The sequence below is a fragment of the Equus quagga genome, chromosome 8 (genome assembly GCF_021613505.1).
Source record: "Equus quagga isolate Etosha38 chromosome 8, UCLA_HA_Equagga_1.0, whole genome shotgun sequence".
Lineage (NCBI taxonomy): Eukaryota > Metazoa > Chordata > Mammalia > Perissodactyla > Equidae > Equus > Equus quagga.
In genome coordinates this window covers 109,423,428-109,448,551 of record NC_060274.1, presented here as the reverse complement: position 1 = coordinate 109,448,551, position 25,124 = coordinate 109,423,428, and the positions used below count along the sequence as shown (strand labels likewise).

The window sequence follows — 25,124 nt, the reverse complement described above, 5'->3', positions numbered from 1 at the left end:
TTCAGACAACGATTCTGCAGCTTCAGACCCTGATGCTGAAATCGCAGCCAGGACCAACGGGAAAGGGAGCCCCGGGGAGCAGTCACCGAGCCCAGTCCAGTTCATACATAGTACGGGAGCGGGGGACTCTAGTCGCTCGACTCTTCAGAGGTACTCTAATCAAATTCATGTTTCATTGCATTTTACCTTCATATTAATCTAGACACCAATTCCAGTGATTTAATTACCTTAGAAACAGATTGGCAGTAATGAAGTCCCACATTTTCATCCCAGCCCTTCTATTTTCTCTTTATATAAATGCCACCTCCTGAATCTTTTCACAGCATTCTTAGTCAGTTAGGGTAAGAATATATTGATAGGAGAGCATTCATTTTCACTCCTCAATTCCGTTCTTCTCAGCCTTCCTATATGCAAGTTTGCTGTTAGGACTTAGCTTTACAACTACTATCTTTTGACTCAGAAAGAATGATTCCTCCCTCCTTTTCTGTCTGCTGCAGCTTGTAATTACCCTGTCTAGAGTCAGAAGAAAAATAGAGTGCCACACGTAGTGCTCTGATATTAAATAGGTACAAAGAAGAATGAAAGCAACCCTTGGTGTCACTTCTCAAACTGCAGGTGGCTGGACCTTCCTCTTCCACAGACTGTGATGCAACGTTTTCTCAAATATTAGCTGTTGATTACAAGACAGTTCCGATTTTCAGCACATATCCATCCCTTCTACTGGTAAAACGGTTCTCCTAGGGAAACTAGTTCTACTAGAGAAAGAATTGCTATCATCAATACCGCTATTATTATTTTTATAACTACTTTTGTGTAAGAGGTCTAAAATTGCCTTCAAAATGAGGTAGACCAACAAAACTTCCATTGAGGACCCAGTTTCATGTGAAATAGATTTTCTTCTCCTTTGGGTCAACATAATATGCACTGTATAGCATATTGTTGTAATGTTTATCAGATTTAAATGCAGAATTTGACTTGCTGTGATGGGAGAGGAACAGCTGCTACATACTAATCTGTGATTTGGCATGTATGTCTTCTTATTTGCCTAGGAAAGTTATCATCTTCTTATTCCAATACAGATATTTCACTGCTTGCCATGTTGTTTATAATACCTACTCTTCTTATGCCTTTGATTCATGTTTTCACCACATTTTGCTTATAATATTAATATGGTGACCAGTTTTAGTAATTTTATGACCTTAGAAACAGAACTGTCAGTGGTGAACTCCCTCATTTTAACACTAGTTTTTCCTCTATCTCAGTCTATGAATGCCACCAAATCTAAAAGCCTCTTCAGTCTCAACACTGTAACCTATAAAATGGAAGTAAGTACAGATAACTATTGAAAACATTAAGGTTCAAAATCCGTATTGGATAGGTCACTGTGTATGAAATATATTAAAACATTGTGTTACTTTCTGTTACATATAGTATATATAGAAACACCTTTCATCTTTCCTGTCCTATCAACCTTATTCTTTCCTCTCTTGCTCTGCTTTCTTACACTCCTCAAAATCCCCTTGGATTAACTGTTCGCCTCTTTCTTTCCCTGAATGCTGCCCTTGTTGCTGGAGGCAGCATGTGCTCTACAGTTTCTACCCCCTCAGCCATGCTAGTGACCTAACATGCATTCTCTGAAGGTAAATAGAGGCACGTGAATCCCCTCCTTGGGGACCAGTGTAATAGAATAGGATCCATAGGATCTTGCATTCAGAGGCAGAGCTGAGACACAATATCCATTTTCCTTTTTCTTTCAGGTGTCCTTTGAAAAGACATTGAGCACTCTCTCACTGTTCTGAAGAAACACATTTGACCTTTAAGCCACCAATCCCTGACTAGTTTCTGCTAACCTACTTTTTCACTTGCAGCGTCATCAGTGGTGTTGGGGAACTGGATGTAGACAAAGGGCTAGTGAAGAAAGCAGAGCCCAACACCAAAGACAAACCTTATCCCGACTGCCCCTTCCTGCTGCTAGATGTGCGAGACAGAGATTCTTACCAGCAGTGCCACATTGTTGGAGGTAAGAGAGAGAAGGCTTTATCGTGTCCCACTCCCAGGAACAGAGCCTGTTCCTGAGTCCAGGCGGCTCGAACCACATCCCATGGCAACAGTTAAGGAACCCACGTGTTAGTTGGATCCACTATGGGAAGCTGTAAGTTGGCTCTATCATAATGCTCCGAGAGAGGCTGGTGACTTCCCTATGGCTCAAGGGCCCAGTGCTAATGTCAGAAACAGTGAAGTGAAGCTTCTTATTCTGTTCACTGTCCTGTTTCTCTTTTCACAAAAGTATGTGTTTATGGCTCATTGATTTTGAAAATACGTTTCTTTTAACTCTTAGTTAGACTTTAAACCAGCTGGGAATTGGGGCCAAGTTGTACTAAGAGAACTACAAGCTTCCTAAACTTTTTCTTCTCTTTGCAGCTTACAGTTACCCAATTGCAACCCTGTCTAGAACAATGAACCCTTATTCAAATGATATTCTTGAATATGTATCCTTTGTTGCATTTTAAGGAGTTGTAGTTATGAGGATTGTAAGAATCAAACTTACCATGAATCATGTTCCCAGTAAGAAAACTGTGAAGGACCTTTGATACTAATTAGCTTACTTAGCATATTTTAAGATTTGGACTCTTAGCTGTTGCTGAGTGTCCTGACTATTAAGGCAGATGGTTCCAAGCCATTCTGCAGTGGGCCAGAAAACATTAGGTTAAAGGTTATGATCTGCTAAGAGTTGGTCCTAAGACATTTTTTTCCCCAGAAAGCTTTCCCAAATTAAAACTTAGCTTAATTTTTTTCCTTCCAACTTTTTTCTTCGTAAAATTTGAATTTTTCTCCTCATAATAGTCACAATTAGAAAATAATTTAAATACTGAAAAATATAAAAAAGAAAGGGGAGGGGCTGGCCCCGTGGCCGAGTGGTTAAGTTCGCGCGCTCCGCTGCAGGCGGCCCAGTGTTTCGTTGGTTCGAATCCTGGGCGCGGACGTGGCACTGCTCATCAGACCACGCTGAGGCAGCGTCCCACGTGCCACAACTAGAAGAACCCACAACGAAGAATACACAACTATGTACCGGGGGGCTTTGGGGAGAAAAAGGAAAAAATAAAATCTTTAAAAAAAAATAAAAAATAAATAAAAAAAAAAAAGAAAGGGGAAATCTCCAATAATCACCCAGTTGAACAACTCTAATTATACTTTTGGCATATTTTATTCCAGACTGTCTTCTATGTATTTTTGGGGGGCAGGGGGGCGGGCGGTGAGGAAGATTAGCCCTGAGCTAATATCTGCCACCAATCCTCCTCTTGTTTGCCGAGGAAGACTGTCCCTGAGCTAACATCCGTGCCCATCTTCCTCTGCTTTTTATGTGGGATGCCTGCCACAGCATGGCTTGACAAGTAGTGCATAGGTCCACACCCGGGATCCGAACCAGCAAACCCTGGGCCGCCAAAGTGGAATGTGCGCACTTAACCACTGTGCCACCAGACTGGCCCCCCTTCTATGTATTTTTTAACAAAGTAGAAATCATACTGTGTATATAATTTAGTATCTTGCTTTTCCCCACTTCATATTACAATGTATTTCCCCACTCCATTTTCAATGCAATGTATCTCATCCTCAGATTTACTGTAATTTACTAAACCATTGTATTACTTATTATTTATCATATTACTTATTATATTACTTATATATTACATATTATAAGTAAGGCTGCAGTGGACACATTGGACATAAAAGTTTTTCTATTTCTTCATCTGTAAGATGGAGATTGGAACATTCAGTTTCCAGGGTTGTTAAGTATAACAGAGCTAGAGGGTGTACAGTGTGTAACTAGTGCCATCGTGGACCATGGTAGTATTAGTGTATAAAAGAAAAGAATACCAGCTTGTGTGGTTTCCACAACAGGAAGAAATCCAGTATCTGCTGGTGCGATGGGTAAAGAGTAGTGTCGCCCAGTGTTCCCTGAACTCAGAAAGGTGCACATTGACAGCTTTTGGTTCCTTGAGGATTTCTTTGTAGTCTAGGAGCATTAGCTCAGCGTAGTCAAACCTTAGCTCATCTGACTCTTAGAAAAATGCCCACGGCAAGATCATTATTCTGTACGACGATGACGAGAGGCTGGCCAGCCAGGCAGCCACCACCATGTGCGAGCGGGGATTTGAAAACCTCTTCATGCTTTCTGGAGGTGAGCCGGACTGTGTTGTGCTTTGGACTTAAACAACAGACATTTGGACTCACAATCCTTCAACCCCACCCCCATCACTTTTTTCCTCATCATGTTCAGAATTTAGTATTTTGGAAAGAGAGAAAACCATGCTGGCTGAAAGGAGTCAGGAGTTATTTGAAACTTCCATTAGCTCCATCAGCACATGTTTTTAATTCCTGAAATAATGATGTTGCTTTAGGGCTCTGTAAGAAAGCCTTAATGCTCCAGACTTGAGCAAAAGGATTTCTGGTGGAATTTTCAGAATCCCACATAACAACTGACATTTTCTTGTGTAATTTACTTAATGGTGAGGCAGTTAAGAAGGATTTCATGTCCTTGTGTTGGCCTCAACTTGGAGACCAAAGATTAGGAGACACGTAGGCTCCTTTCCAGGTTTCGCCATGGCCTTGCCACGTTAATGCTGCTTTTTCTGATCATCTTCCACCCCTAGGTCTAAAAGTCTTAGCTCAGAAATTCCCCGAAGGACTGATTACGGGTTCCCTGCCAGCATCCTGCCAGCAGGCCCTTCCTCCTGGTTCTGCCCGGAAACGAGCCAGCCCCAAAGTACCGCCTCTCCCAGCTGAGAATAAATGGAGATTTACCCCAGAAGACCTAAGAAAGATAGAGTACTACCTAGAAGAGGACCAGGGTCCTGCAGACAATCCTAGTAAGATATTTTGACCTTTAGAGATAATGTTTTCTGTTGAGCTTGAGATTTGCAACTTGGAACATCACCTCATTATATGAAACGCTTGATCTCTTCTATTCAAATTCTTAAAATATTTGTTGGGGAGGGGAAATGTGCAGGTGCTACGCAGGGGGGTGGGGGTGCGAGTGGAGGTGATCCCAGATTGTGGCAAGAATTAGGCGTCACACACAGCCGTAGAAAGAGAAGAGAATTTATCAGTCAAAGTGTATATTCAGGCAGAGTTGGGAGGCTGAGCTAAGGCATTCAGATTCCTTCTTGGAAAGTTTTGTTTCCTTCTGCTGCTTCTGGGGACACTTCCATCCTTACCCTTGCACACTCCTCCGTCTTCTCTTTCTCTGATCGCTCCTGCACCCCTCTCTACCAGGAAGGAAGGAAGGATAGGCCAGGTTGGTTGGGGATAATGGAGAGGAAGAAAGAAAAGCTATCTGGGTTTCCTTTCATTCCTGCCCCATTCCCCACCTTCAAGTTGATCTTAAGGATGAAGAGTAGGTTTTAGCCTAAAGTAGATGCTGAAATAGGACTGCATTCACTTAAAAGTGGTCGTAAGCCTAAGACTTCATGAGCTTAAAAGTGTCCTTGGCAGATTGTCCCTGGAATCATTCTTGCAGTTCTGCTCCCTGCTTTCTTGTTCCCTTCAGGCCGGCTGAGCCAAGCTAATGCCTCGGGAAGAGACTCCAAGGTTCCAGGCCCCCGGAGCACCCACAGCGGTCAGAATCTGCCCACAGGGGGCCCTGCCGGCCACCTGAACCCCCGCTCTCTGGGCTCTGGCCACCTGCAAGGCAAACCCTGGAAGTAAAGACTTCGTCTGTCTTAGTCAAATAAATGTTTTCTCTCCTTCCGGAACCCCTGAGCAGTGCCCAAGTTGGTCATTTTCAGACACTGCCGCAGAGGAGAGACCATGACGTGTGTGATAGGCCCTCTTCCCTTCTCCAGCTCCTCTCCCACATCCAACTCGGGAAGGATTTTTACAAAAACCAGAGGCATGACAGGCTCTGGTGTCCTCCCTGTTGTTTACAGAATATGTAATCTCGGAAACTGACTAGGCAAAAAGAGTCTCATTTTTTTAGGCTATTTTTTTTAATAAGGTCCAGCTTGTTTTGATCTATAGCCTGTGTTTTGTAAATACCTCAGTTATATCTGGTGTGTTCTTCCCGACCAGTTCTTTTTCACTCACTGTGCTTGGTTTCCTGAAGGTTCTCCAGGTAGGCTGTGCAGCCTGAGAAGCCGTGGGTGGGGATGATTCTTAGCTTTCAGCCGCCCCCAGGCTCCCCACCTGTGGTGAGCCCACTGGCTGAGGAGCGCACGCTGCAGGCGGCTCCGTTGTGAATGTGGAGGCCGGTACCTGTGAGCATTGCTCAATTTCTAAGATTTAGCAGAGCAGCTCCCACACTCCCTGAATGTTCCTCCTCACTCTGTTTTCCTGGAGCCAGCACAGGTGGTAATGTGTGCTCAGCTGCCTTCTGTCAGGGCGCGGGGCCCCTTGCAGGAGAGCACCGTCCATTATGGAGGGCTGCGTGGAGAGCCATTGAAGCCTCCCAGAGCTGCTCCTCATTTGTGGTTGGTTTATCAGTTGTAAATTTCCGTTACCCACCTCGGGTCCATCTGTGTTAGACGGGTAGAAATTATGGCCACTTGAAAACATCGGCTTCCGTGGGGCCACCACGGGCACGCAAGGTGAGGACGACTCCACGGTCCTTTGTCAGAGCTGACAGCCCCTTAAGCCCTTGCTTAAAAATACAGTATTAGTCTAATTGAGTAATTAGTGCAATTTCCTGCTTACTTTTCATTCTCATGACTGAGCTGTGATTAGGAGGTTGTGATTATAGATTCTGGTTTGGGCCAGAATTTTGAATCAGCATTAATTGAATTGCTAGATGACTGACATTCATTCCATTTAATTGGGGGAACAAAGACCTCAGGTAGGGATGAGGAACTCTGAAATCATCGGGAAAAGGAAAAGAGCCTTGTTAATTTTTATAGTCTGTGATCTGTAGCTGTGATAAGGGACTAAGGAATAAATTGTGCTCTTTGTCATGGCAACCAGCTTCTGAAAAGCCAACTGAAAATTGCCTGTCCTTAGGTGGTTACTGCTGCCGGGTAAGATTTGCCTTAATGGGACTATTTTCTCACCACCAAAAAAAAAAAAAAGTGCCACAGTATTTCTAGCATGGGGGGCTGTGTTTGTAAGAGAAATAAAGGTAATAAATATCTCATAGAGACGTATGGAAAAATAACTTTCAGATTCAGCCCAGTCCTGTTTTAGTGTGTTTATCCTTCTCTACTTGATTTCCAAAGTGCAACGTTTTCCGATGCTTTAGAAATCAGACTAACCAGGGACATTGTTCAGATGTCAAGCCGTGCCCAATTTTCCACAAGATTCAAGAATCTTGTATAAAATTCAGCCAACGTACACATAGCTTTAATGAGGAGCCTGTCATGTTTCTCCATAAATTTATTGCCTGAGAACTTAGTTCAGCCTTTTGCTAATGCCAAAATGCTCTGGCTCTTTATTTTCCTTACAGCATAGATTTTAAAAAATGCAAATTTTTCCACACTCGATTTTCCCCTAGCATGGACATGATTTTCAGCCATTTTTGACACATATACATTTCTAAGGAGAAAATATTTTTCTCTCTAACAAAGTTCTGATTATGCCATTTTTAAGTTGACTAGTCAGGAGTTTAGATGTGCCCGCTCGATTCTGTTTTGAAAGTAAATGGTAGTCCCCCTTTGTTCCTATTCTGCATTCCTATCACCAAACAACGCTAGAGTGTTAGAAACTCCTATGTATATATGGAAAGTCACTTTAGCCAAACCTATTAGAACTGCTGTGCGTTTAGCTGAGAGATCTGGCAGGTTGAATATATTTATGTGTTTCTCCATAGTGCTTTGCCTTATTGGTAAGAATTTTAAATAACGACCCCTCAAAGACCTGTTCTGATTCTGTACTTTGTGTATTAAATGTCACTTGCAGACAGTTTTTACATGCGCAAGGTATTGCTTGGAATGCTCTACTTTACTGGTGTTTTTTATTAGATTAAGTGACATGTATTATTTAAGTGATCAGTGATACTTTGTGCAATTATGAATGTTGAAGATTAAAGTACATAGTTATTAATGTGTTGTTTGCTATTAATATGCTGAGATCTGCCAACTTCTCTCTTCCTCTCTATTGAGATAATTTGGGGGAGCCACACAGGACTGGGGTAATCTGAAAGAATCCCTCTTTTTGCTGAGTCTCCCAGAAAGGCATATGTTCTTTGTATAAATGAATCAGGAAATCATTCCCTGTAGGGCCAGGAAGCTTAGTTCTCTAGTCGGAAGGCCTGGGTTTCTCCTCAGGCTCAGGCAGGCACTGAGCGCCGCCTTAAGCACTCTACAGCAGATAGTAATCAGCAGCTGAAATCCCTGTCAGCGTTTCAGGGGTTGACGAGCTGCCCTTGCCTGGGAGCTTGTGACCCCCTAGGTGGAAGGTGCTTTGCCTGTGTACAACTACAGCTCCATCTAAGCAACGGTGTTGGCCAAAGTCTAAATAACACGTTCACTGCTTTACAGGAGTGTGTATTTAGGAATGAAAGGAGGGAAGGAAGGAGAGAAGCAAGGAAGCAAGAAGTGGCGAGGGAGGGAAGGGAAAGCTACACTACTTATTCAAAAACAAAAAGAACATCTTGGGCTGTAATAAAATCAGGTTTAATCTACTGAAAGGCAATAGAATGATTCAAATGGCCTAAAAGTAATTTTGTTTTTCACCTGTAGTAGAAAACCAGAACCAGCACAATTATATTGGATTTGGTGTAAATCAGAATTAGAAGAAAACAAATAATGTTCATTAGTTGCTGAGGGATTTTTCCTGTGGTGCTGTTTAGATTAGACAAATTCTTAAGACTTTAGGCTACTCACCAAGAACACAGAACAAAACAAAACCTTCTTTTCTCTAATTCCCTTGTGGAATATATGTGAAATCAGAGTCCTAGGCTAGGAAGAAATATGTAGGTAATTTTTCTTGTGTTGGTTTTGGTTTCTGTCATGTTATATATTGGTTATAGATTCTCTCTTTCATGTTTTCTGACTTTTTTAGGGGGGATAATTAATTTGTGTCCACCTGGATTTAAATCGATGACTCCCTGATGCTCTGCTCTGAAGATAATCATTAAGAACCTTTCTTCCAAGTTCCAAAATGTTCTCAGTGTCTTTAATATGCTTTTAATTTCTTCACAATTCTTTCAAAAATGTAACTCCCATAATACTTTTCTTTTTTTTTCCAAGAAACATCAGAAACGTGGATTATAATTCATGAGTTTAATTATGTGGGCATAATGATATGCTTACAGGCAGTTCAATTAATTTTTTGATTAACAAATATATTTTTCCTATGAAAACAATAAGACACCTTGTGCTTGTGGAGTGTTCAGAATACATTTGGGTAGTAATCTTTTCCTAGAATTGTAGTAATTATTGAAATTGTTTTTATGGTGTCCTTAAATTGGTACACAGGCCAATTATCGCATAAAATGTGTAATGGTGGAAATTTGTCAGCATTGAATTCTGACAGAATAGGATTCAGTGCATGATTTTATGAGTGTTTACAAAACTATATGTGTCACGCTGTGGTCCCCTTATGGTCTCACTCTCTGATGCTGATCCTCTTTGTTCTGAGCACGGAAGCAAATTCTGTCTGCTTGCGGAACATCCTGAGGCACTTGGTACAACGTGGGGCAAACAGAGGCCACTTATTAAATGCTATTGACTGATGGACTACATTTTTTAAATTATTTGAAATTATATTGACTGTAAGTTCTCAGCCTATATGACAGTGGCCCTTAATAAATAAGAGCGTGTGAATAAATGACTTGAACCTGTTAAGACTGAAGTCTGGGATGTAATGCACATTGTGGTGGCCACTCAACGCTGGCCTGCCATTCTGGAGACCCAGAAACCTCATTATCTTTTGTCCCCTTGTGCATCCTGCTTTTGTAGGAGAGACATTCACAACCCTGAGATTGTTAGATCACCCTCTGCAGGAGGCGCCCAGAGAGCTATTAGGAGCCCTCTTACCCTGGCTGGCTGCCGTCGGCCTGTTTTCACAGTCCCCTCAGGCACAAAGTAGCCTTTGGAATTCATCAAATACAGGTTACACACCATCCCCATCTGAGAGTGAGTTATTTTTCTCTTTTGTTTCAAATCTTGAAAATTTCCACATAATAATACTAGCAAACATTATGGAGAGCTTACTGTATGTTAGGCAGTGTTCCCAGATTCTTCATTTTAAGTTTTGACTCATTTAATTCTCACAACAGTCCTACAAGGTAGGCACCCTCGCTTTCAGGTGAGGAGACTGAGGGAAGTTAGGCAACTCGCCTTGATTCTCTGAGAAGGCTGAGAAGCCAGGAGCCAGCCCGAGAATTGTGGCTCCAGAGCTAGTTCCTTCAGCCACCCTGTTCCGTGCTGCCCACTCTGGGTTGGCACAGCCATGTGCTCCCTTGGTCATGCCTCAAATTCACCAACAAAAATGTAACTTTCCCATGACTGTTGGCTTCCTCCTTGTCACTGAGATTCCACTGAAAGCTTTCTGCCTCGGCTTGCACAAGAGGCAATAGAAATTTAGGGAAGGAAGCTTCTGCTCCTTGGCATATGTGTTTCCACATTTCCGCTGTCTATGTCCAGTGACCCATCTTGAAGACAGGTGCTCCAGGGTTTCTGAATTTTGTTTCTTAATGAACACCTAAAGAGATATCACTTGAGGAATGAGAATTACAAACTTTAATTAGATTGTAGGAAAAAAGTCAGCTGTTTTCCTGATGGATTGAACTATTCATTCAATAAACCATATTGATATGATTTGTGTCTGATCTTTTCTTCCCTTTGTGGTGATGTTTCTGATTTAGGCTGAAACAAAAATTGCGTGAATTGGCTCGTGGCCACAGGCCCGGGTTTCATGGGAGGAAGCAGCGGCCAGCCTCTGTGCCTCAGTTCGTGTCAGCAGAGCTCTTACTCCACTGCCCTCTTCTAACACCATAGCCCGGCACCACCCCTGAGGTTAAGCAGAGACTTTTAATTTTCTTCTTTTACTTTGGCAATAAACATTTGGCAGTCTCAGTCTCCGGGGTTGTTAGATGATGCTCACAATTTGAGTTGCCAAATTAATGTGGATCCCGAAAGCTTTGGGGAGAATTCATTACCCTTTGACAGTTTTTCAGGTTTGACGGTTTCTCCGTGCTTTTCTTCTCAGAGCTCGCCCTTCATCTGGCCAATTGGAATGTTATGGTTTGTCCTATCAGTCTCCCATAAGTAGCATCTGGGTCTTAGTGTGTTCACAGAATGTTGTTTCATCCTTATAGTCCTCAGAGCGAGAGTCCATCTGCATCTTCACATCTACCTAGTCCCACGTGCCCTTGCAAAACAATGGCTGAGATGATGAATAGCCCTGCACTGGATGAGGGAGCAGTGAGCTCATATCTGGATTGTATTCAGTGACATTTCAATTTTAACTTCAGGCCACAGCCAGAAAGCTAGAAATGCAGATCTGAGTGTTAATTCAAGAGACTGCCTGAAGAATTCTCATGGACCACCAATGTCCATGAGACCTATATATAATGGTCTAGAAAAACAGAAAATGAGTTCGTTTAAAAATAAAGATTTTTGAAAAGCTCTGGAGAATAGGCATTAACATAATCAACTTCCCAGATTACTATGGAAAGTGAATGTGAGCAGAAAGTACTCTTGGGAGTGTTCATCTGAGAGGTGGCAGAGTGCTTAGGGAATGGCCCCCTACGGGGAGACACAAGAAACCCCACCCCTTGGTAGAAACACTGCTGCTCTCAGCTCTATCTGGAGTGTAAATTTTTCCAAAGATAAGATAAATGCCTTGTTCTGGGCGAGATGGTGAAATATGCCAGAACAGAAGAAATGAGTTTAGACAAATTATAAGAAAGAATCTGGGCACAAATTAAGATGCCCATGTAGATATTTAGTGTGGATAATAAGTTGATATTAAATAACTTTACCCACAGGTTATCTGGTATATTTGAAATAGCTTTTTTTTTCTAATTATAAAAGCTTATTATAAGAAATTCAGAAAGGTATAAAGAAGAAAACCACCACCACCCAGGTAACCACGACTGTCATTGGGGAATATATCCTTCCAGGCATAGTGTGTGTGTTTCAAACAAAAATGAGATTTGTACTCAACATACTATTTTGTAACCAGCTTCTTTGTTTTTTAATGACTGTATGGAAGTATAAATCACATACCATAAAATTCATCCATTTTAAGTATCCAGTTCGATGATTTTTAGTAAGTTTACAGAGTTGTGCAACCATCACCACAATCCAATTTAGCATTTCCATCATGTGGCCAGCTTCTGTCACATAGTGTATTGTGACCATTTTTCTGTGTCAACACAGACCTCAGCAGCTTCATGAAGTTCCATTGTGTAAACATGTCATATCGGTATCAATACTAGTATCTATTTAGGTTTTTTCATTTATATTTAAATTTGTATTATTACAACCTTGTACATACGTATATTTGAACTTGCCTGAATATTTTTATAAAATAAGTTCTTCTAAGTGGACTTTTTGGGTCAAAGCAGCAATTAAATTTTTATTTAATTGTCACATTGCCCCTCAGGAAGGTGGTGTAAATTTATCCTTCCACCAACAGTACATGACGGGTCTTATTTCTTCATACCCTTTATAAGACTGAGTTATCAGTCTTTATTCTTTGTCAATCTGATGGGAGAAAAATGATCTATTTGTTTTTCTTTGGGGTACAAAAACATTAGTCTTGCTTTTTTGCAATGAGTTTGCCGCCAGAACACAGGTGTCGTGAAAACTACGGGTAAATCTAAGCCAAAATGGGAAAGGAGAAGACTCAACATTATTGTCATTGGACACATAGTTTTGGGCAAGTCTACCACTACTGGCCATCTGATCTACAAGTGTGGTGGGATCAACAAAAGAACCGTCAAAAAATTTGAGAAGGAGGCTGCTGAGACAGGAGACGGCTCCTTCAAGTATGCCTGGGTCTTGGGTAATCTGAAAGCTGAACTGAGCATGGTGTCATCATTGATATCTCCCTGTGGAAATTTGAGACCAGCAAGTATCATGTGACCATCTTTGGTGCCCCAGGACACAGAGACTTTATCAAAAACATGATTACGGGGACATCCCAGGCTGACTGTGACTGTCCTGAGTGTTGCTGCTGGTGCTGGTGAATTTGAAGCAGTTATCTCCAAGCACAGGTAGACCCACGAACATGCCTTTCCTGGCTTACACACTAGATGTGAAACAACCAATTGTTGAGGTTAACAAAATGGATTCCACTGAGCCACCTTACAGCCAGAAGAGAGAAGGAAATCGTTAAGGAAGTCAGCACCTACGTTAAGAAAATTGGCTACAACTCCGACACAGTAGCATTTCTGCAATTTCTGATTGGAATGGTGACAACGTGCTGGAGCCAAGTGCTAACTGCCTTGGTTCGAGGGATGGAAAGTCGCCCATAAAGATGGCAATGCCAGTGGAACCATCTTGCTTGAAGCTCTAGATTGCATCCTGCCACCAACTGAGGAGCCCTTGCATCTGCCCCTTCAGGAGGTCTACAAAATTGGTGGTATTGGCACTGTCCCTGTGGGCCTGGTGGAGACTGGTGTTTTCAAACCCGGCTTGGTGGTCAACTTTGCTCCAGTCGACATTACAACTTAAGTAAGTTCTGTTGAAATGCACCATGAAGCTTTGAGTGAAGCTCTTCCTGGGGCCAGTGTGGGCTTAAATGTCAAGAATGTGTCTGTCAAAGATATTCATCCTAGCAGTATGGCTAATGACAGCGAAAATGACCCACCAATGGAAGCAGCTGGCTTCACGACTCAGGTGATTATCCTGAACCATCCAGGCCAAGTCAGTGCTGCGTATGCAACTGTGCTGGATTGTCACAAGGCTCACACTGCTTACAAGTTTGCTGAGCTGAAAGAGAAGATTGATCTTCATTCTGGGAAGAAGCTGGAAGGTGGCCCCAAATTCTTGAAATCTGGTGATGCTGCCATTGTTGATATGGTTCCTGGCAAGCCCGTGTGTGTTGAGAGCTTCTCTGACTATCCTCCTCTGGGTCATTTTGCATTCATGACATGAGACAGACAGTTGCTGTGGACGTCATCAAAGCAGTAGACAAGAAGGCAGCTGGAGCCGGCAAGGTCACCAGGACCGCCCAGAAGGCTCAGAAGGCTAAATGAATACTATCCCCAGTACCCGCCACCCCAGTCTGAATGAGTGGTGAGACAGCTCAGAACTGTTTGTGTCAACTGGCCATTTAAGTTTAAGTAAAAGACTGGTTAATGATCATACATCATAAAACCTTCAGAAGGAAAGGAGAATGTTTTAGGGACCATTTGTTTTTGTGTGCATATGGCAGTTTTCAGTTGTTAGTTTTTAAAAACGGTACTTTTTAATGGAAACGATTTGACCAAAAATCTGTCACAGAATTTTGAGACCCGTTAAAACAAAGTTTAATGAGAAAAAAAAGAGAGAAATGTTAGTTTTTCTTTATTTAACTCCCTTTATTTATGAGCTTCCCCCCTCAAAGTTATTAATGCTTTTTCATATATGCTGCAATATTTTCTGAAATTTTTACATTTTAGCTTTGTGTTTTTATTTATAAAATAAAAATTTTTTTACTTATAGATTTGTAAAAATATATATCTGCAAACAAAATGTAAGGTTCTCCTGCACTTGAAAATTTAAAAAAAGATATTAACCACTTCCATGTCTCCATTTAACAAGCATTAAGTGCCTACTATGTACCATGTACAGTAGGGATTAAATGTTGAACAAAACAGTGCAATCCCTGCCCTCATGGAATTTCCATTCTGGTGCTTCATTCCTTGTCTTTTCAGCTTTCTTAAGATTCTTACTTGCTCAGAGCCCTACTTTCTAAACTACAACTCAGAGAATTCAAAATAACCTGCAATTCTACAATACACAGTTTAGAAAGTTCATGAGTTCATTAGTAAAAGTGGAGAATATGCATTCAACAAATATTTATTGGGCATCCGTATGTCAAGTTCTGTTGATGGTTTTGGAGATTAAATGCCAAACAAAGTGGTCTCTGCTGTGAGGGAGCACAGTTTATTTTAAATTAAGCAATTCTACCCTTGAAGTCTAAGTAATCCAATTTTGTAAAATGATATATTGTCTTGCTAACAATATTTTTTCACTTATCAGTCTTTATTAATCAAATATAAGATCAGCTTTTTGCTTGCCCAAACTGAGCAGTTAAATGGGTTTCAGGTTATCTGCATAGATTGATGGCAAATGTTTCCCAAAAGATCACTTGAAGGAAGTGTTATAAAATCATTAGGGCATCTTTCTGTAAAGACTGAAACACCGTTTACCTTGCCTCATAAACTTACGTTTGTGTAAGTTTATGTATACTCTGTATATAGTCAGCCTCATTCTTTTTGTTTTTTAGAATGTTTGGCAACAAGAAAAAGATTAAAATAAAAAACTCCAAGATGAAAATTCCCCAACTGTCCCTTTAAAAAAAAGCATTTGGGTTTCAGGGCATTTTATGTGGAAAAGACAATACTTTTAAGTCAGTGGAGCTGGATGCGTTGTGACACCTCTCCTGGCAGATGCAGGGAGAGGCTACCATCTTCAGCCCCAGAACCCTAGTTTGAGGAGCTACCAATCCACCCCGACCCATGTCCCAGCGACTTCTGTGGGAGTAACCCCTGCTCCACATTCACATCCTAAGAGATTTGGAAGAAACAAGAGGTAGATTCTTTCTTTGAAAAAAATTGAGATACCTATGTATTGTGACGCTAGCCACCAAGTGTGTCACCACAGCCATCAGAATCACAAGCCAAAAGAGGGAAGCCAAATTCTAGGAGCTGTGGAGGTATCGCGAGGAGAGCCTCGTGTGTGAGAAATTTCGTGAATGATAAGGATGATGATGAATGGAACAGGAGAAGGAGCAGAGCCAATGCACCAAAAGATGCTAGAAAGGATGTGGCAATGAAAAGTAAACTACTGTCCCTAAAGACATAGTCTTCATGATGTACTGCGGTTAGTAAAATGTCCTGCTATTGGTGTTTGTTCTTTATCTTCAGTAAATGATTCCATTTAACCTAATTGTTTTCTTCCAATTTAATTCAGGAGACCATATTCTGCTTTATAGAAATTTGCTTTGCCCGGCTGCAACATCTATTTGGGACAGCAGTGGCCACCAGGTTTATTCTATTTCATACTCAAGGGTATTGCTTTTGTAGATGAATGGATCCCACTAGCTAGACTGTTGTACAAGCCGAATTCCTCTCCGCCGTGGGGTGCCGGGCATTTGGTTAGCAGCTGTGGCTGCTGCTTGCTACTAAGGTATGAACAAATCACCCCACTGATGAGCTGAGCTCAGGGTGGTCTAATTAAAACAGACGCCACTTGGCTACAACTTCACAGAACCTTGGAATGCAGGGGAATTTAGGGGTCATCTAGTCTAACCACCCACACATTTCGAGTGAGGCCTGCAGGAACTAATCACTTCTGCGCCAGCTTGAACAGGCAGACGCGCCACATGCGTTCCCACACACAAGCCCAGAGATTCTGTTCCATATATGCTCAAACTTTATTTGGTTGTCTGGGTGGGGCCAAAGAGGAGGCAGGGGAGAGGCTGAGGGGCCAGTTCAGTAGGGGTGATTCAGGGTGTATTCCAGGATGATCTGAAGTGCCAGCCATGTCTCCTCGGCCGTGGGTATGATCTGCGAGGCTGGCAGCAGGAAGCCATTGCGCCCGGTGTCCCGGAGCTCGAAACTGAAGGAGTACTTGATGCCCTGGTTATAGGCCCAGTCAATGGAGCTGCCGCTGGCTTGGTCTGGGGCAGAGGTAGAAACAGGAGAACAAAGGTCAATCAATCGGAAAGATGTACATGGGCCAGGCAATGATCCAAAGCCCAGAGCCTCATACGGTGTTGACTGGAGTCGGTGTCTACTAAGTGCCCACTGTGGACCAAGCAGCCTGGCTTCTTCCCAAGAAGCTCCCTCAAAGGATCTCAGACCAAGAGGCCCAGGGAGGCCCACCAGCCATGGTTCTTCTCTCACCGGGAGATGCAAGAAAGTTCCTGCGATTGTGAAAACCCCACTGAAAACCGCCCAACAGCTGCTTTGGTCGAGCCTCCAAATATCCCAGAGTTACCAGCCAGGGCAATGGGGCCTTTTGCCCCAGGGCTCTGGTCTGCAGGGGAAGCTGCAGAGGGCCTGAGTCAAGCAAAAGCCCTTTGTCTGTCTTTGCCCAGAGATGCAGTTAAGAGTGGGAAATGAAGCCATTTTCGAATTGTGTCAGGGAGAGGGAGGAGGCTGCACGTCAGAATTTAACTTGACCACATTCAGTGAAGCAGCCTTTTGACTCAGGGTTGAAACAGTTTCCAAAGAAGACCTGGAGTCCACAAAACAAGGCCGGCCCTAGGTAAGGTCATGACCAGCTCACTCACCACAACCCGGCCGCTGGGGCAGGAAGTCTGGGGGGGCGTGCCGCCCTCCCACCTCTGCCCCTGTCATGTCCCCCCCCAAACACCCCCGCTTCTTCAGAACTCCTGCCTCCTGTCAACTGGCAAACTTGTTGCAGAATTCCCTCAGGGCTCAACAGATCTGCCCACCCCACCTGTCTCCCACAGTCCCCTGCTGTCACTCTGCTGCAGCCACGAGGGTCTCCGTGCTGTTCCTGCTATTCCCGCAACACGCCAGGCCAGGTGACACAGTGGGGCCTTTGCTCTAGAAGGTTGCTCTGTCTGGAAGGCTCTTCCTCAGGGGGCCTCTTGGCTCCCACACTCATTTCGTTCAACACTTGCCCAAATTTCACTCGCTTAGTGAGGTCTGCCCTTCACCTGCCTGCCCCACATCCATGCCCTTATTCCTGAGGCCCTTTACCCTGTTCTAGTTTTTTTCTTCCTCGCTAGCACTTACCACCTCACAGGCTGCATCATTTACTTATTTGTGTTTATTGTCAGTCTCCCTGGCTAGAATGTTTCCTGATCTTTGCTGATCTTATTCCCAATTGTATCCCAAGCACACAAAATACGGCCTGGTGCACAGGAAGTGTGCAATACACACTTGCGGATTTAACTCCATTCTGGAAGTGCTCCTCCCGGGGTATTACATGTACAAGCAAACTGGGAAAAGATAAGATATAGTCTCGAATTGAAGGGGATTGGACGAGGAGTATTTTTTTAAGTTGAATTTCCACAAATACCAGCAGAACTCTCCACCCAGTCCATGCATCAAGCTGGACCTAACCCCAGGACAAGGGGACAAGAGTCCACAGAGGACCTGACATGTTTGTCTGAAGGTGTCAAAGAAGGCAGAGTTCACGTCAGAAAAGGGCACCCCTGCCCACCGAGCCAGCGGTTGTCAGACGCTCCCAGATCCAGGCACCCTTGGCTACTTCCTCTAGAAGGGATGCTCCCTCGGGCAGGAAAGCCAGCTGAGCCTCCTCCTGGGGCCACACTCGGAGCCCATGCACCCACTTACAAATTGTGGTGTAGATGCTGCCATACTGGAACTTGGTCCCATACAGAGAAGTCAGGGCTGCCACAGCAGACTTAGCCACCTCATCCTGGAGAAAACGCCAAACCAGACCACCTGTCATGGCCAGCAGCACCAGGCCCTCGGAACAGCAGGGCCAGGGTAGCCCGGGGGCCTGGCAGGGTGACCCTGGAGCGTGCGCCCCGCAGAAGCGGGTCCCCAGCAATGAGCATGGGGCCTGCTAGGCCCTGCAGGCTCAGCCCTGGGGGCTCAGCAGCTCCACGATCCTCTGACCCTGCAGGATGTCTGGCTAGCACTCCGCTGCCCTTGGTCACACTGCAGCTCCAAGTGTGAACTTGCAGTACAAGCTCAAAGTCAAGCCCTGCCTCTTGCTCTGTCATGTGACAGAAGTGACTCAACCACTCTGTGCCTCAGTTTCCCAGACCGAAAGCGAGGCTAGTCTGCCTTGCTGGTCTTCCCAATCATCGGGGTTCCGTGGGAGGAAGGGGTGCTAGGGGATAGGCCCTCAGGCCCTAAGCAGGTCCAACATGAAAACCCAAGCCTGCCCAAAGCTGCCTTTGGGATCGGAGGGCAAACAGGGGGTCAGCACATACCAGCTCCTTCTGGTCAGCAACTGCTGCCTTTTTGTAGCCATAGGGATAGAGGAGGAGCTGGGAGTAGCTGTGGATGGAGATGAAGGCCTTGATGTTCCCATGGTCCTTCACAAAGTCCACGATAGACTTGACCTCCACTTCAGAATTGGCAGATTTGCCGCGGTAAGTCTCCGAGCAGGGGCTGCTGCTGGCTCCGGCCACTGCGGGAGGAGAGTCGGGGTAGTGGCATTCCTTGCCCCCAAGCAGTGTGGGTGTGGCCCTCACCGCTTCCAGGTCTCTGCACGGAGTTGGGGGTGAGGTGGGAAGCAGGAGGGCTCACCCCCACCCTGGGGTTAAGGAAAGGCCAGCGGCCTTTTATAACCTGGGGGTCAGCCAGGCTTGGGCAGAGCTGATGGCCAGGCCCAGGGAGGTAAGCAGGGCAACTTGAGCAAGACGGGTTCTTGTAGTGAAGTGACCACGGAGGGAAGGAGCTGGAGTTACCCTAGGAAACCCCTGAATAGGTGTCAGACCCTGGTTCCACTGGGAGGAACTTTCTTTCTATAGACCAGGGACAAGCAAATCTCAGAGCACAGCCTTCCTCACGGACAGCCTCAGAGGAGAGGCTGAGCCCCCTCCCGCCCTCACCCACGGGGCTGGATCAGGACAAAGGAGGGTAAGAAGCCATTCTGGGTCCCCTCCCTGCTCCCCAAATCACGCTGGACCTTACATCCAAAGCCAGCGTCCCAGTTCCTGTTGGGGTCGGCCCCGACACACAAGGAGCCCGAAGTGTGGGATCGAGTCTTGCGCCACAGGCGATTCTGGGGAAGGAATCAGACACTTGGTCATGGTGCCAGGCTGCGGTTCAGGGCCTGCAGAGAGCTGCGTGGGCTGCAAGCGGCCTCAGGCAACACGAAGCGCCCTGACCCAGAGCTCAGGTGTGGACACAGCGTGTGATCAGAAACCACTTTCAACTGGTCGTCAGGGAGGAAGGTCCAAGGGGGCCCTTGGTTGAAGGAGGAGAACGGAGGAAACAATGGATGGCATTTGGCCAGAGGGTTCTACTGGTGGGAAATGAAGAAGGCATAAGGTACCCCCCAAACACACTTAGTGGGAAGCGTGCTGTACCTCCCGTAAAAATAAAATAGAACCAGCAATAAGGTCTAGGGCAGTGGGTCTCCACTGGGGGCACTTTTTTTCCCCCACACCCAGACATTCGGTAATGTCTGACGGCGTTTTTGATTGTCTCAACTGGGGGTTGCTACTGGCATCTAGTGAGTAATAGGTCAGGATGCTGCTAAACCCTCGGCATGCCCAGGACAACCCCCCACACAAAGAATGTCCTGTCCCAAAAGTCGAGAACGCTGAGGTCAGGAACCCCTGATCAAGGAGGACCGGTGTGTGCGCCGCTCCCCCAACTACTGGGGGTTGAGATTAGGGGTGAGTAGCTTTCGGATCTTGGAGATCAGAGGCCCACCCAGCTTTCCTCAAGGACAGGAAAGGCCTGTACCGTGCTGTGGGTGTAGGCAAAACCATCAGGGTTGGTGACGATCTCCAGAAAGATGTCCAGGGAGTCAAGAACGGCGGTGATAGCTGGGTCCCGGCCATAGTCTTGCACGATCTGATGGAGGGTTAGGGGGCAGAGAGGCAGAGTGGACCAGGCCAGGCCTCTGCCGTGTTAAGCAGTGGATGCCTGTCCTCGGCCTCCCTCTGCGGTCATTGCTTCTGGACGGGAAAGGGAAGCCAGGGCTTCTCTGGGCCTCAGACACCAATGCCCTACCCCACAAGAGCCCGCCTCTTCTCCCCAGGCTTACCTTCTTTGCAAACCAGACCCCACTGGCCTGGGTGACCCACTCCCGGGAATGGATGCCCGTGTCGATCCAGATGGCGGGACGGTTTTTTCCGCCAGTGCTGAACTGGACAAGAAGAACAGAGAAGTGGTCCAGCTGGGGCCCCATCTCACGTCCTTGAAGGGGAGAGTACCCTGGGCCAGAGGCCACCTTCTCTCTGGGTATCTCCAGTTAATGCTCTGTTCGTGGGGCCATCACTTGGGTGGGGTGTAGGGGCTGGGGTAGGGATGGGGATCCCACAGAGCTGGGCCTCCTGCCCTCATATTGGCCTTGGGGCAAAGATGACTCAGCCAGACTTCCAGGCCCAGCCCCAGTCTGCTGCCCATGCACAGTTCTCTGTGGGAGGTCACATTTATCTGCACTACCCTGCCTCCAGGATACGTCCCACAATGTGACACTTGATTAAAACACTTGGCCACTTAAAAAAAGTTAAAATTGTGCGTGTATAGGTATGCACACAAATGACCAGCATGGAAATTCAGACCTTTCCAAATGTCGGCCCTGGGAGTCCGTATAACTGTGTTCTCTGTGACCGTGGGCTCACCAGTGGGAGCCTATGCACAGATGTGGGTGCCCATTCTTGCACATGTGCCCATGCACATCCGCATGCAGCTCCCGTACCTTCAGCACGTAGAGGGGCCGACCTTCATAGGAGCTGCCAATCTGGAGTTTGCTGACAAGCTTCGGGTTCTCAGCCACCAGCAAGTCAATGAAGTTGTAGATCTGAGAAGGAAGAGGAGGGGAGGTGGCCTTAATGGCTCTGAGCACCTGGATGTCTCCCCTAGCAGCTCTGTTCACCAGCGTCCTGTGAGCTCTCGGATACAGAGGAGCGTGACCCAGACCACCCAGGCCACGTGGAGACAGAGTGGGCGCCACGCACACCCAGGCGGCCCCGGCTCTGGCCACATTCTGCCAGCCCAATGAAGAGCTTGGTGCTTGTGGGGAGTGGCCTCATGGGTCCCTCACCTCCTCCAGACTGTGGTAGGTGGCATAGTTAAAGTTGTCAGTCGAGCTGGCCCGGGCCTGGAAAGCAAGCATCTGCTCCTGCTCCTCGTCCAGCAGCGACTGCACATCCTCGATCATGATCGTGTACTCGATGCCATGGGCCTCCAGGAAGATTTTGACAGCCTGGATGCTGGGGAAGGGCACTCGGACATCGATGGGGGAGCCAGGCTGGGCAGGGCCCCTCCAGAAGTCCAGCTGGGGACAACAAGAGCCGGCACTGTCACAACGGGCTGGAAAAGGGCCAGCCTGGGAATGGGTGCTAGTGCCAAAATTCCCCATATAATTGGGGGTGGGGCATGGGTGTTAGGGGCAGAGGGCGAAGGACTTTGTCCAGGGCGGTCAGGGAAATGGCCCAGGAAGCAGAGAGGAGGGGCTTTGAGACAGCAATCGAGAGAGAAGTACTGGAAGCAGGGGCTCCCCCTTCGCTCAGATGCTTAAGGGCAGCAAGTTTCTGGAACTAGGGGGTTTAAGTCACTTCCTAACAAGGATCAGTCCCACGGCTCCTTTTTGGGCAGCTGGAGAGAGAAAGCCCAGGCCCCAGTGGGCCCCAGGCGATCGTGGGGGCCTGAGATGGGCCCAACTGGCCTGAGAAACACCCTGGGGCCTCAGGGAGGGCTCCCCGCTTCCTCTGACCTGTAGGTGCTCCAGGTCCTCCAGCTCCTTCACCTTCTGCACTTGGGCTTCATCAGCCACAGAGATTCGGAGCACCTGGTGCCTAGGCAGAACAGGAGGGGAGACTGAGGGCCCGAGCAGCCCCTCCTGGCTGAGCACACGCCCGAGGTGGGAGGTGGGTGGCGGCCAGCCTGGAAATCCCATCCTCTGGGCTGAGGGGGGCAAAGCATGAGGGGTCTTAGCAATGGGAGGCCTGGGCTCCTTGGAACTTTCTGGACACTACTGCTGTCCCCATCCCAGTTGAGACTCTATTTGTCTCTCCAAGGCCAGCTAGGCTTCCTCCCACCCCCTCTCCTGAAAATCCTTTCTCAGAGCTCAGATTTCCCCAGGGCTCAGGAGGCTGTCCTGACAGACCAGACCCCTGCTCAGCCCAGGTCCCCAGTCAGCCCGCCTCCCAGGGTGGGCTGGTCTGCTCCTCTCTGGCCGTCTTCCCATGCATCTGTGTGTCTGTCTCCTCTAGATGCTGGCTGGGGGCCAAGTCCTCCCTCTCTCCCCTCTGAGCACTCCCTCCTCCTCTCCACACCCCTACCCCACAAAGTCCTCTTTGCCGAGGACAGCCCCCAGCAGCACACTCAAAATCAGCAGCCTCTGCATGCTGTCCCCAGTTAGGAAGGCCAACAGAGGCTGGGAGAGGCTCCTGGGGCCTTTTAAACTCTCCCTGGACAGAGGTCTCCTGGCTATGCCCCAGAACTGTCCTCCCCTTGCACCTGGGCCCTGTCCCACGGGGAGGAGGCACATTTTGAGCTCTGACACCTTCTCACCCTCTGTGATAAAGTGGCAGGGAACAGGGCAGCTGGAAAGATAAGCCTGGCCCCAACCCCTTGGCCATGAGGGGCCGGTCTGGGCTTGAAGCCTCAGCTGGGACCCCCGGTCGCTCACAGCCCCGGGCACTTCCAGTTTGCTGACCCAGCAATGGAGAAGGAGCCAGGACTCCAGAGAGGCCACACCAGCTAGGGCCTCGTTCGAGGCGTCCCCTTCTCCCATGTCCCTGAGCACCAGCTGTTTTGTTCCTGGGACAGAGCAAGCCGGGACCCTCTGCCCCCATCCGGTTCCTGTACCTGCTGGCTCCTCAGCACCCTGGCTTTGTCCAGGGCTGCCCCTACCTGTGCACAGCACATCCCCCACTGGAATGCATCCCCCTCTGGAGCGCAGCCCCACTCCTACCAGCCCCAGAGGCCTCATGGGGGTCAGGCCACAGCAGCCGCAGCTGGGGCAGGAGCCCGACTCTCTCCAGTGTTTCCCTCCACCCCAACCGCTCTGGAGCTCAGGACTCAGGGCTGCCCGTGGTGGGAACTGTGACCAGATGTCATCTGAGCGGAAAGCGTGGTGGTGGGAAGCAGGCCCAGAGCCCCGTTGGGACTGCACAGTGTACAGGAGAAACTGGAACTCACAGAGGGGGATGGACTCTGGCTCTGGATGCTGACCTCACTGCGGAGACATCTAACGCAAATCCGCCCTAATCCACCGGGGCCTGCACTGGTTTCCTGGCACCATCGGGGGCCCTGCTCTGTGTCAGGGCCCCAGGCTTGGGCACTGATGACAGCAAAGGCGGTCCTTTCTGGTTCCCATCTGTTCCCTCTGCCTTTCTACCCTCTGCCCTACCTAGACAGCCCTCTGCCAAGGCAGAGTGACCCCGTTCTATTTACCCCCAATCTCTCCTAGCCTGGCTCTGGGAAGATGATAAAACACTGACCCCATCCTCAAGAGATGTTGAGCCTCCACAAAGACTGCTCCTTTTGTGCCAGCAGCCTGCCCTCCAGGCCCCGGGGAAGGCTCACTTCCTCCCAAAAGCTTCCTCTGGTGTCTTTCTCCCTTACAAATCTGCCTCTTCTCTGAATGCTCATCCCTTTGTTCTTCATTCCACCCGGCCAGGTACTGTGTTCCCCGCCGGGGTGATGCCCAAGACAGACTGGTCCCTGATCTCAGGGAGCTCACCATCTCGTGGGGAAGACAGAAGTCACCAACTACCTTGTGCTCTCTCAGGTTCTCCAAGAAACTGTTGCCAAGACAGGATGAGACGCGCAAGAGACTTCCTGGGCTGCTCTCCTCGCTGCAGAAGACCCCAGCAGCACCGTTTTCTGCGACACGGCATGAAAATTACCGGAGGCTATGGACTCAGCACTATACACATACAGGAGGGTCTGGGGAAGACCTTACCAAGAAAGTGACGTTTAGCCTGGGTCTTAATGACAGGATTTTGCCAGGCCGGGAAGAGAAGGGATACTTATCATACTCTTCAGTGCTTGAACACAAACTCAAATTCATTCCTCCTTAATTGTTCCTAGAGAGTTATTTCTGTCTCCCCAATGAGACTATAAATTTCCTCCAACCAGGAACCGTGTCTTACCCGTCCCTCTCGCTCTCCCTCATCCCTGAGTGCCTTGCAGTGTTCTCCAGCTTTCTAATCTGTTCCCTACCAGGAAAGAAGGTTTTGTAGAGCCTTTCTTTAGCCTGCATTATGAAAACAGTTTTTTTCTATTTCTAAATCTAAAGCTGTCCTATAATTTTGACTCTGTTTCACGCACACTACACATGTTGGGGGATGTTGGCAAATTCTTGGGCCTTCTGTGAATTCCTTCCAGAAAAGATAAGCCC

At 47.0% G+C, this 25,124-nt stretch overlaps 2 protein-coding genes and 1 pseudogene across 6 annotated transcripts in view; 2 read left to right on the top strand and 1 right to left on the bottom strand.

Moving 5' to 3' along the window:
* CEP41 (centrosomal protein 41) overlaps positions 1–10,733 on the top strand; it is a 47,951-nt gene extending 37,218 nt beyond the window's left edge. For 4 of the 5 annotated variants that reach the window (XM_046670176.1, XM_046670179.1, XM_046670177.1 and 1 more), the window contains 6 exons: positions 6–150; positions 1,869–2,020; positions 2,422–2,489; positions 4,066–4,180; positions 4,653–4,868; positions 5,549–8,980. In XM_046670176.1, coding sequence (XP_046526132.1) covers positions 6–150; positions 1,869–2,020; positions 2,422–2,489; positions 4,066–4,180; positions 4,653–4,868; positions 5,549–5,706 — 854 coding nt within the window. In that variant the 3' untranslated portion in view covers positions 5,707–8,980. The other variant, XM_046670178.1, reaches the window with a different exon arrangement.
* Positions 10,734–12,811: 2,078 nt separating this feature from the next.
* On the top strand, positions 12,812–14,328 carry LOC124243274 (elongation factor 1-alpha 1-like; annotated as a pseudogene).
* A 2,251-nt stretch (positions 14,329–16,579) lies between these two features.
* Positions 16,580–23,123, bottom strand: CPA1 (carboxypeptidase A1). The gene is made up of 10 exons (XM_046670471.1): positions 23,059–23,123; positions 22,491–22,572; positions 21,819–22,052; positions 21,474–21,575; positions 20,817–20,918; positions 20,513–20,623; positions 19,733–19,823; positions 19,027–19,226; positions 18,419–18,503; positions 16,580–16,767 (listed from the first exon to the last, which is right to left on the bottom strand). The coding sequence occupies exons 1-10, from the start codon at positions 23,121–23,123 to the stop codon at positions 16,580–16,582; spliced, it is 1,260 nt and encodes a 419-aa protein (XP_046526427.1).
* Positions 23,124–25,124: the final 2,001 nt, after the last annotated feature.

Coding starts and splice junctions, on each gene's coding strand:
- CPA1 (XM_046670471.1), bottom strand. CDS start 23,123: ATGCAGAGGCTGCTGATTTTGAGTGTGCTGCTGGGGGCTGTCCTCGGC. Junction 22,573..23,058: donor GGCAAAGAGGACTTTGTGGG/GTAGGGGTGTGG, acceptor TGTTCTGCCTAG/GCACCAGGTGCTCCGAATCT. Junction 20,624..20,816: donor GGGTCTGGTTTGCAAAGAAG/GTAAGCCTGGGG, acceptor ACCCTCCATCAG/ATCGTGCAAGACTATGGCCG.